Consider the following 12,458-nt stretch of genomic DNA (forward strand, 5'->3'; position numbering starts at 1 on the left):
TCCTGAGATCTGCCAAAATACATAAACCCCTGCAGTCTTGGCTACCCTCCTAAATCCAGGGACAATGTTTCGCCCCAGAGTACGATGGGATCCTAATGAGGGCAAGTCTATGTACAATATGCGTGGTGAAATTCGCTCCCTTCTCCATCTCTTCATCCCAATGCTCAAAGGAGAGACTCTCTCTCATCTTCCCAGTCTTTTCTTTCTCTGATAATTCTTTTTAATATTCAAAAGGAGTTTGTGGACATTCTGTCTTTTCTTATGACGTTTCTATGCATGCAGCAGCACAGGGGATCCTGTTGACTACATGCTGGGCGTCTTTTCAATTCTGCTGGCCTCCTCACAAAACCTAGGCCCCCTCAGCACAGAGGTGATGGGGTGAAACACAGGCAGGCTATAGCAAGGGAGCCTACATCCCCCTTTTTTCTGACTAAGACTATTTAATGGCTTTCATTCCCATCTCGCCAGCACACCAAACAAGATCGCATAAGACAAAAACTTTCCCCCTCAAAAAGATGCTCCCTATTGAGAGGCAAACACAACACTCTTTCCCAGAAGACAGAAAAGTGATGCAGTATGGGATTTAACGTTCCACAGGCTAGCGTTGTTACTCCTAAATCCATTGAGGCATAAACAGAGACAGACTTGCAATTGGAGTCACCTTGGAACCACAGGTACAGTATGTTTGAGTTTCCTTCACAGGCATTTCGGCTGGACTGTTACCATACTTTACTCGCCTCACATTCACTACAGTCAGCTTCTTCTCATTCATGTCGTGTCCTTGCAGAGCCATCCTTTTATTTATTCATTGTGCTACTTTTATAACACAACAATTCAAATTTACAGTCTCCTTGAGTTAGCAGTGGACAGCACAACCCCAAGGTGTTTTCAAAAGATAAAGACGAACAACTTGAAGAAAAAAGGACTTGTTTAAATGGATTCTCATAGCATTTTACAAGACAATCAGCAAACACCTCCAGGGAAACTTTGTCCTGCTCCTGATTTTGACTGTAATGCATTTTACAGTTGCACAAGTAGCCCATCACAAATCAAAGAGAATATCTGAGATGTCAGGAGAGAAATGTCCTTTGACAAGCAAGGTCAAGTCTCTCTGGGCTTTATGCTCAGATCCAGACCTGAAGCTCCATGAAATAAACAAAAGAAGACCAGAAAAAAGCCATGTCCTCTAGTCACCACAAAGCAAAAGATGGACTTAAAACAGATTCAATTAAAGATATGAAATTGGACTTCATAAAACTCCTGTGCCAGTTTGCAGAAATACCCCTTTTTTTAACAACGTAAAACAAAGTAAGTGTTGCATATGTGCTGGATTGAACCTGCAGAATATATCATGTTGAATAAAGATTGCTTCATCATACATGGATCCTACAATGAGAACTTCTTCTTTGTCAGGTCTCTCTTGAGACAACTTGATTTTTAGGAGGCATGACAGACTCAGTGGAAGGAGTGGGAGACAAGAACTGATGTGAGGTGGAAAGAAGAGGTGACTTAGGGTCCTGAAGAAGTTGGATGATATTATTGTTACTGTGTCACTGTGGCAACAAATCATTTCTGATTGGTTGGTGAGGGGGTGATAAAGCTTCAGGAGCACCAACCACACTATAACTAGGTGTACAATCATAAGAATTTCACTACAGTTACCGTAAAGAGAATTACTGCAGTGTTTAACCACAGAACAGTCAAAAACATTAACATATCAATGAAATGGGGGAGGCTCATCAACCAGTGTGGACAAGAGTTTAGTGCACACATCTTCAGGAGTTAGACTGCCACGGTGCCAAACAATGAATCAAATTAAAAACACAGCTGTCTAGTTAGTCTCAAATCAGCCATATTTAGACCCTGACACTATTCAGTGTGCAGTAAGTGCAGTCATGTCATATTTCTGGAACATCTATGACAGAAACCTCAGCAGCTGTCAGGCCATTTCGTGATGCCTCTCCACTATGCACAATTACACTGGAACATCAGCTCTACAAGAGAGCCCAAGAATGTATCATTCTGGGCTCTGTCCCAGGATAAATACAGTTAATCCACTAACGTGCAGCCAAGGAACAAGGCAAAAGCCAAAAAGCCTTTTAAAACTGGACATGACCAAAATGTTTTTGCTATTCTCTACTGACAGAAATATCACAGAATCAAAAAAAGGACAGGCAAAACAAAAAAGCAAGATGCAAAGCTGCATGTAACAAAAGCTGAAGAAAAGAGTAAGAGTTTTTGTCTTCTTACTATAGAATCTTTGTTCAGGCATTTAAAAAAAAAAAAAGTAAGAGATCCACTAAAAGAAAATCACAGAACAAATGTGTTTCTGTTCAGGGAATGTCCTCATGCATGACACTGCTGCAAGAAATGCGAGGCCGGGGTGGGCACTGACGACAAGAAAGAAGGGGTGCTTTGCAGGATGCCACAACGAGGTTTGGAACACAAAACAGGATGAGGCGATAAACAGGCTGTTGCTTTTCCGCTTGCCTGCGCACACTGAATCCCTCTTTCCCTGTGTCTTTTAATGGGCCTCACATTAGCATCTGTTTAGCGTCAGCCTCGACATGGCCTGTGGAGTCTGATTAAAATAACCCAGCTATCACGTAACACGCTGGCAGCGACATCAAAATACAGTCAGACATTGGAATATGTGCAGCAACAGACATTGGGGAAGTTAACATGAATGTTCTCTACTTCTGTTGTCCGAACATTTTTGATTAGTCGCTTCTGTTCAGACTCTCGTCTTGCGAGACCACATTCCGTATGGAAAGACATCAAGCGTTCAGATTACTGTGCAGCGCTCACTATGGTATCTGATTGTTTTTTTTTTTTTATTCATGACTGTGCTTGCATCACGTGGAGATAAGATTTGAACAGTACAGGCCTCTCTGGCTGTCCTTGGATGCTCTTATTTTCCTTGAATGCAGCTTGTTCAGTGACCAAAACTTCCCTCCTTCCCTCATAAAAATGCACAACGGAAGAAAGAAGCAGCATTGTGTTTCATGCTTAATTGGCTTAATTGCTTTAGAGACACAGGAGCTTTAATGACTGACAGTAGGACTCAGTAACTGAGCCAAGAGATTCTTTTGTTCTTATCACTGCTGGACCTCAGCCAATCACATGGCAGTGAGATTGAAAACAAGAGCCAGAGTGGAGCAGCAATCTGACTTTAATTTAGGTGGAAACATAAACAATCATTTCCTGGTCAGATTCATTTTATGCAAGTCACACACTGCAGCTGTCTGATACAGTATATTTAGGTTTTGACTCTTATGTCCAACTGAGTCAACTCTGTAGGTACTGGTTTGCAGATACGGCATACCTGTACAAAGAAAGTCACATATAAGGAAAAGTATTGCTATAGGCAATCATATATTCAGAATGTTCTGGAGTGCGTCTATGTCAAGAGCAGTTGCTCATTTTACCCACATTCAGGTAATTTTCTTTAAAAAAAATAGTCAAGTTTTAACTGAGAAAAGCAGTAGTTCAGCTAAGATGGAAGTACTGTCAGATAGGCAAAGTCAAAGTTATTTATATAGCACATTGAAAACAACAACTGTTGACCAAAGAGCTATGCATTTAAAAAAATCAAGAGATAAAATAGAGAAAAGAAAATCTGATTAAGAAATAAGACAAATAATAGTAGTAAGAAAAAAGTAAGTAAGAAAAAATCTAAAAGCTCCTTTACTTCCCAGAATTCATAGAAAGTCTGAGGCACCACTTAGAGGTAAAAACAGAAATAAAAATTTTCACCTCCAAAAAGTGAGTAGCATGGCTGCTCTCTCACCTGTTAAAACAGGTGTTACCTGTTTTAACAACCAGGCATCTAAGAAAAATAGGCTTTATAAGATTTAGCCAAGCTAGAAGTTAGCAGGAAGTTAGAAAGATAGTTTCCACCTAAACATGATATACCATATCCCAAATGAATTATTTCTAAAAAAAAAAGAAGTACAGCTCTGTTAGCAATGTTTGGAGGGGAAGTGAAGTTGTGCTAAGTGGGGTATGAGGATGTCCTCGCTACAGAGGTATGGTTAGTTTAATATAAACGCATTAGCACAGAAAAGGTTGGGAGGGGGGATAGATTGTTCTTGACAGTCCTTGAAGTTCATATTGAGGGTTCCTGCTGGGCAGAGATAAATACCATTATATGGCAGGAAGAAGATGCTGAAAATAGATCCGATTTTATCCAAGAGAAAATCTGAGATGATCCCTTTCACTACAAGGTTTGTCATCAATATGTTGCTATGTGGTTTGGATTACTTGCTGTGAAAAACTCCTGATCCTATACTCAATATTCACACTGAAGTCTTAGTTTGCCTGACTGGGGATTTAGACTTCAGCAGGAAATCTACAGCATAGGTTCGTCGTACCCACAAACCTCTCTGAAACCCTGTAACATAGCCTGATGTGCAGCCCCCTGGAAATGTAACTGCACGACCACAAAGTAATTAACACAAGCATAAGTACTGGCGATGACATCAGCCACTTACATCGGTTACATTGTTGGCTCTACAAAGATGCACTGCTGAAGTCTAAGATTCTAATATTTGGTGTCCAGAATCCATGAGCTGTAATGTACATTTGTTTTTAAAACTTAGTTTAAAGACATGTTGCACATACAAATAAATAGTGCTTATAAAACGCTGGAGGGGCACAGAATGACTACTGATTATTTTTGGGGGGCTTGTTTTTTTATTAAATAAAACAACACACACAGCATTACCACATGTTAAAAACGTGACAGCCTTAATCACTCAGACACTGGAAACAGGGTTGATCTGTCACTTAACAAGTGGATTTTCTAACAGTTTTGAGCGTACACTATTGTGAAATTACTACAATACTACCAGCTCTCTGAGACTCTAGCACAGAAGCATTTAAGGCTAAATGCTAACACACTCCACGTCCTGACCTGAGTTTGGTAAGTGTAAAGGACAGTTGTAGTTTAGAATATTAAAATACAAATATTTCTGACTAATAATGCATAAGGCTTGTTGTGATGCCATTAATTTTACAGCTATATTTCCTAATTTACTAATGACGGCCGGAGACGATCACTATTTACAGTTTTAATCACGAAGAAGCCATAATTTTGTATCTGCAAAACCTTGACAAGCTATCCAGTTGTAGTTTAGTGTTTTCACTAAGCTACATTGTGGTGGTAGGTAAGAAGTCAGAGAAAACTAAAGCTCTCAAGGTAAACCTTCTAGGACCACATTTTATGCCAGTCCAGTGATTCAGCTAGCCAACAGGCCCACACTGCCATTGTCAGAGTCTTACAGCTACTTTTATTATAGCCGGTTACTGCTTAACATTCCTAATTCAAAATGGTTTGGTTTGTAAAATCTTTCTTTTATATTTTGAAAAGAAATTGATCAGTGAAGCAACAACACAAACTGTTGTTTCAATAATCCACACAAACCTAAAGTGGCACAAAGCTGAGAATTGATGGGGCATTAATATTTTTCCTGTGAGGTAGTTCTTATAGTAACTTTCCAAGTGTATTTAGAATATCATTCTAGTTGCGGTTACAGTGGATGCTTTGAGCCAACATCAGCGATTGATCTTCTAAGATCCCGAGCAAGGAAAGACGCTGCTCATGCTAAAAGCATTCACATCCCTCAAATAAAAAGCCTATTCTTTCTTTTTCTTTCCCTGGTGCGATCAGCTGCCAAAACAAACTGGTGCTGTGATGAATGCAATAAATATGATCGATGGGATATCTGGGTGCTGCTGACCTCACACCACGCGCCAGAGTGGAGGGAGCAGGTGCTGCTCAGATTTACAGCCCACCTCCTCGTGATATTCCCCTCTCTCACACACACAGACAGCGAGCCCTTCTGAGACACAGTCACACTGTTGAGTTTCCACAGCACCCCTGCAGCTCACGCCGACTCTCAGAGAAACAGGCTTATTATTGTCTCTGGCTATACTTCATGTCCAACATGACTATGCATGAATCATATCACCACTAATAAAACCAGCAATGATTTTACAGATCATCAACCAGTCAGTCCGGCTGACAGTTATTACAGTAATTTCTACTGGGAGGAGCACATGGGGTTGTCGGCGAGGTCGAAGAACTCCTTATGCGTTGGCTCGTAAAGATAGCTAATTGATCTGAGGGCAAAGGCAACTCTGGAAGTGAACATATAAACTACAGAGTTTTGCCAGGAATAATAAACACCAGTGCTTTGGATGGGTCATTACAAACAATAAATCTGGGAGGCATACAACAAGTTCAAAAGAGCCACTGATGAGTCACAAGATTAAAACCAAAGGCAAAATTTCTTTGGTCCCCCTTGTGCTGCTTATGCATCAGGGTTTTTATACTTTGGTGGTTGTTTTGGAATCCTAGATGTAGTTATGGGACACTTAGACATTTTAGTACACTTTAGTAAATGGATCAGGGCTTTATTGAACTGTAGCTTAAGTGAAAAAATTACCCTTGCTCTTAGATCCTGATCAATCCTGCCTTTGTGCCAGGCTGATTGAGGATAGGTAATTAATGTGCATTTGTGGATAAATAACTAAACTCAAATGCTCTCTCCCTTTCAAAAAGCTTGTGAATAGATTGTAGTGCTATGTAATGCTTCAAGTACATAATGAACTGACAACAAACTACCTTCAGCTCCAGTTAATGTTTTGTCAAACTCAGCTTAATGATGAGTCTAGTTTGACCAGTCCTACTTTGTCTTTAACAGTCTTTAACAGAGGTTACTTTTTTGAAAACAAATGAGTTTCACTTGGAACAAGAAATTGAGTGTAGTGTGTTGTACCTCTGCTCTCAAGTCAATGTTTTGATTGTAAATCCACCGAATTTCATCACATAACTAACTAACTCCACATATCTGTACCAAATGTTGCTGTGCTGAACAGATTAAATTCTGATTTTGCAAAAAGCCATTCTGCTCACAGCTGCCTCTTTTGTAAAGGAAAATTGTTTGGGGACTTGTGCGCACAACACTGTTACTGCATTGTTATACCAGAATTATAGTAGCCTCTCTGTGTGTTGAGCAAAGAGATCCAAACAGGTCAATAAAATGAGGTAAAGATTTCTTCCTGAAATTATTTTATTGGCAGGATCCTCACCCTGACATGTGACAGGTTTGCCTTTCTGAGCTTTCATTTGAGGTCCCTGTTATAGAAACTTTGTGAACCACCAACTTATGTATGGCTGGACAAACCAAACCAGTTCGACCACTACCATTTAGGAATGGAAAATTTTGACCCATTTACACTCTAAAATACCTCCAAAACATTTATTATCCTTTCATTTGGAAACAAAGCATATTTGACAGGACAAGAGCAGAAGATTATTAGCACTTAGCAAAACCCCATCCAATTTTCTTCTCAATTATCATGAGGACACTAGAAACGTGAATCTGAATATTCTAATTTAATTCTCACCTCATAGTCTTTGTGTTTTGACCCCTTTGCACTCATGCTAACTCCCATCTCCAATCTTACTGCCACTCCAGTGCCTCTTGACCACATTACTACACTTGCTATCCTGACAAGAATGGCTAATAGACCTATTTTTTTGGACAGGGCTAAGCTAAGCTGTGCAGATCAGGGAGATGAAAAGAGATTGGATGGGGAACAAAAAAACCTCCAGCAGCAAAGAGACTACGGGGAAGCTGTATATAGGGCATTAGTGCTTGGTTATAACTAATTATATCTCAAGTGAATCGCTCCTCCAGGCGTGGCAAGGGATATCTCTCTATTGTTGCACTGTTATGAAATGAGTGCTGTTGCCATACTGGGGATAATGTGTGTGAGTGCAGCAAGCTGAATGTGTACAATTCTCTTTGCTTCCTGTATCATGATTATCAGGGCACTACGTCTGATGAACATAAATGAGTGTCATGGAGATGTGACACGATGATGCTGTGGGGACTCTTGGGTAATATATGTGAAGGTGATGGTGTCAAGGAAATTGGTTTTCAGGGTGGGGACTCAAGGCCAGCGCAAGAGCCCAGTAATGAAAAGAAAGGATGAACAGGGAATAGAGTTCTCCATCTCTATCATGATAACGCTGTCTGTGCCATGTATCCAGGCACAGTCCACTTCAGCTCCACATCAATAAGGTGAAAAAGAGGGCCAAGATCATAAAGACATCGAGTAAGCATTAACTCCATCCACTCCAGTTAAATAGAGGTATTATTTCTTTTCCTAGAGGTTAAATTGCTTTTTGTACAGTTTGGTAGCAGCAGCTGATTTTTAAAATTCCTTTTCTGCTAAATTTGTTTGATTGTGCAGTTTGATAGATCATGGTTTAAAATGATTTTATTATTAGTTTATGGACCAAAATCAATACTTGGTAAAACTGAGTGTAACTGATTAGATATTGAGACTTTATTTAGTTAAATATGCTGGATTTGAACATACAATAACTACTGCAACATTAGCATGAATATAAAAAAATACCTTCTCCCTCCAAAAAATTAAATTTGTGTTTGCTTTTATCGTCATTGTAAAATAAAAATGTGCCATGTGACAAAATGACACCTGACAGAACTGTGTCACACAATGTATGCTTTTACTACAGTATAGGCAAGAAGCTAGGCTCAGCTCAGTGTTGTCTATATTCTTTTGAAAGTACCAGCATGGTTCAACATGAATAGGGTACACACTAAATGTTTTTCTACATTCATGCTGCACTTGGTATATGCATCAGTCTGGTGGATGTTTCGGTAGAATACTGTTTATTCTTAGGTAGACATCAGGTGACTGCTGTTTGACAAATACAGTATTTTAGAGTGTGAGACATCATCAGAAATGACTCGACTACAGTATATACTACAATGTGACAACCAGTGCTTATTGCTTACATACAATTTAGAGATAGAAGTATGCATATGAGTAAGTCAGTAGAAGTGACTGTAAAGACAAAAAGGAGCAACAGCCTAGAGAATGAATATCTTACATGGTGTATATACAGTCATCATCTTTATCACTCACACTACACCTTTTTTCATTTCACTACAGAAATGTGGACTAACAGCCTGCATTGCACTATGTGAACGCCCTGATGGATAATTTCTATTTGATCACATCTTCAGCAATATTAACCTTGATGCCTCCGCAGCTCTCGGCTAGACACGGCTTTGTTCTCCCATCACCTGTCTGCACATCCATCAGTGTCGTGAATGGTTTCTTGGAGACATTGAGGGGTGACTGCTTTGAGAGAAGATAAAATGCTGCATTTTGACATGCCTGGACCCCTCTATTCTGAAGCCAATCAGTGATGACAGCGTGGCAACCTTCAGTTCCCTCTCTTCCTCCCTATTTCTATTTCCATAACCTTACAAATAGAGCAGCTCTCTGAAGTTGCCGTCCTTTGTGATCTGTGACAAACGCAATGGTAGCTGTCAGCGGAGAGGGAGGATATGAGTGCTGATGTGCTCTCTGAAGTAATGCTCAGCCTTTCATGTTGAGGCAGAACCAAAGACCTGTCTCCTCTGTGTGTGTAGGCCTGCCAAGCACTGGCTAGCAAAGTGTAAGTGCAGGAGTTTTAGCGTGCCTTTCTAATCCACTGCTTTCACACAGGTCAGTCTCATTTATTATGAATGTGAAGTTCTGTGCAAAGCTCTTTGATATCGGGAAACAATTTAGAGCTGGCTCAGAGTCAATATCATAAGGGACCAATAAAAAACATTTTTAATGTGTTACAAACTTCAGGTCAGCTTGTGTTTCCTTATAAAATTCACAGTAGGCTGTATTAGTCCCGGGTGACCATAATATAAAACATTACTGAGTCAGTGCCTGGACATGTGGCAGTTGTTTTTAGTTTCACCTAAACTAAAGAAGGTCAGGTTAAAGTAATGATGATATTGGTAGTGATTTCAGACATGTTATAAAAGGACATGGATGACAAGGACATAGGATCCTTGAATCGCGTGCATAGAGTGTGATTAGTTAATCAGTGAAACTTACACAGAAATCAATGAACTTTGTTTCTGGATGAAGGTCACAGAGATCGAATGAAAAACACTCATAATTAAACAAACCCAGGCACCTAAAAGGTTCTTCACCTTAACAATTAATGGAGCAGTCTTTTTTTTTTTTTTTTTTTTTTTTTTTTAGCTCAGACTGGCAGCTGTCAAGATTATCCTCACGTTTCATCCAGAGAGTCACGCTCCTTGTAAATGGAGTCTTTGGCAGCAGCCCACTTTGTTCTATCAGGGGCAGAATGAGGTATTAGGGCACATTAGTCTCATTTCCAATTCACTGACTGGGCCAGATCGATTTCCTTCATTTTCATGCACAGATGGGATTAAATGGCCAGATTAAAGATGAACTCTTGGCACTGTCCAAAAGGTAGATTTATCATTCTAAAGATGAACACAAATGCAGTGAAGCAGACACAACATGATTTTCCTCTTTAAACCTGCATTCAAAGTCTTCAAGGCCTGTTAGCTAGGTCATTAGCTGCCATTTTCTAGGAGATATCTGTAATGTCTCAGACCTTTTCCCTTGGCATTACTGATGAAGGCCACACTATGGTGTTTCTGATGGTTATGTTATAGTTTTGCTGGTTATCTTTTAGAAGTCCAAGTATAAAAACAAGCTACCAGGCTACAACACATTGTGATGGACCACATAAAGATTTTGGCAGTCAATTTGGATTTCCCTTTTCTTCACAATATTTCCTGAAGATGTGTGAGGTCCGGTAAATCACCTAGTGAGGTAGGCCTTCTTGCTACAACAACACAGGGGGAACACTATTCACCCGCACTCTGGGAAAAGAGCCCAAAACTCAAACAAAACACATGCATCATCAATAATTTTTTCCAGACTTGTTTCCTTTTTGAGTTTGTGCGTATGTGTGTCTGTTAGTCTCTTGGGCTCAGAAGCTGCTTCTGGCTTCTCATTTCCCTACAGAGCACTCATTTATTGAAGACATCCAACTACAAATGCTATTCAGTTTGGTGCCTCATTTTCCCACAATTCTCCTCTTTCAGAAGCGGCTTCCACTGAAACACATATGGAACATGGTGTCTAAACTAAGTGCTTATTTATTCTGTGAAAATACTTTCTGATTGAAAAATATAAACAACTGGCTGTTCTGAAAGCATTCTGAAATCCTTTTGACTGCCAATCTTAGTAAAGGATTAGGTACAGTATAATTGGCTGGTGTGCCTTGCTGTGACAGTCAGCTCACTTTTTCTGATTTTAAATTGAATTCCAAGTCTAAGTATAACCTGTTTTGCAGAAGAGAGGCCTAATGTTTGCTTGTTCATTGCAGATCAATAAAAAAAAAAAAAGATGAAAATTGAACTTGAAAATTCTCTCGAAAAGTGAACCTGGAAAATATTTCGATTTTTTTCACATCCCCCAAGAAAGTTATGTTTTTGGTACCACTGACATGCATGTCATTCTGTCTGTCAACATGATAAGTATCATATTCCTTTGGACTTCTGACCTCTTCTTTAGAGTAAAATAAGGTCAAACATTCACAAAATGCAATTTATCTTTAAAATTATACTTAAAATTCTGCTGCCTTTGTTTGTGTTGGCAACATTTAGGAAATGATACTAATATACGGGGGTTCTAAATACCACACTTTAGTTTGCATCCAAATATCATATCACATTTGACCTCTGATCTATAACCTTGATTTATGTTCAGTTATTTACAAATCAATGCCTCTTATCTATTATTATCCTCTTGCATGTTTATGTAATCAAAGTAAACATCTATCATGCACGATTAACCTTAAAAAACATTTACAACATAAACAAACAAAAATCAAAAATGAATGTGTACTGCTCTCTGGGCAGGTACCTTGGTTGACATAGAGTTCCTGTTTTGTTTGTTCTAAAGTTTACTGCTGGACACAAGGCCGGTCTTACTTTACTAAAAGTTTGCACAGAGGACTCAGTGGCTTCAAAACTGATTGGCAAAAATTTAAGGTGAGCACTGAGACATATTTCCACTAAAAACAGCCAAAAGTAGTGTTGTGTAACCAATAAACACAGAACATATGTGAGTGGACTTTTAAGTTAAAAGCAGCAGCAGTACCTGTGTAGCCCAAAGAGTTGTCATCCTCATGCTCAGTGGTAGGAGCTGGTGTTGCCCCTTCGCTGGCACCATCTTGAGCGACTCCCATCTCTGTCAACAATAACACCAAAGGGACTGAGAAACTAGATGCATTCTGCCCACTTTCCACACCCACGGTCCAGACCTCCAGCCCTCTGCCTCCCTGACACAGGCAGACTGTAAATATGCTCAGAAGTGCCAGGCTCCATCCCTGTAAACGCTGTCTCTTGCAGAGGAGTCCAAACACCCACATCACGCAAACATCAAATAATCCAAACACTTGTTTAAATTCCTTTTTATGTGCCTAAAACAAAGCAACCAAAAACTTTTGAAGTTTCAATCAGCCGGTAGGTGAGAACAGATCCATCAGAATGATCGGTTGATGCAATCTTCAGCTTTTCTTTGGGCTC

General features: G+C 39.6%; 1 protein-coding gene across 3 annotated transcripts in view; it reads right to left on the bottom strand.

The window, feature by feature from the left end:
* robo1 (roundabout, axon guidance receptor, homolog 1) overlaps window positions 1-12,458 on the bottom strand; it is a 227,122-nt gene that overhangs the window by 134,490 nt on the left and 80,174 nt on the right. For all 3 annotated transcript variants that reach the window (XM_080889647.1, XM_080889649.1, XM_080889650.1), the window contains exon 3: window positions 12,031-12,120. In XM_080889647.1, the coding sequence (XP_080745773.1) occupies window positions 12,031-12,120 (90 nt within the window). The remainder of the gene's footprint in view (window positions 1-12,030; window positions 12,121-12,458) is intronic.

Source organism: Rhamphochromis sp. 'chilingali' (genome assembly GCF_963969265.1).
Source record: "Rhamphochromis sp. 'chilingali' genome assembly, chromosome: 8".
Lineage (NCBI taxonomy): Eukaryota > Metazoa > Chordata > Actinopteri > Cichliformes > Cichlidae > Rhamphochromis > Rhamphochromis sp. 'chilingali'.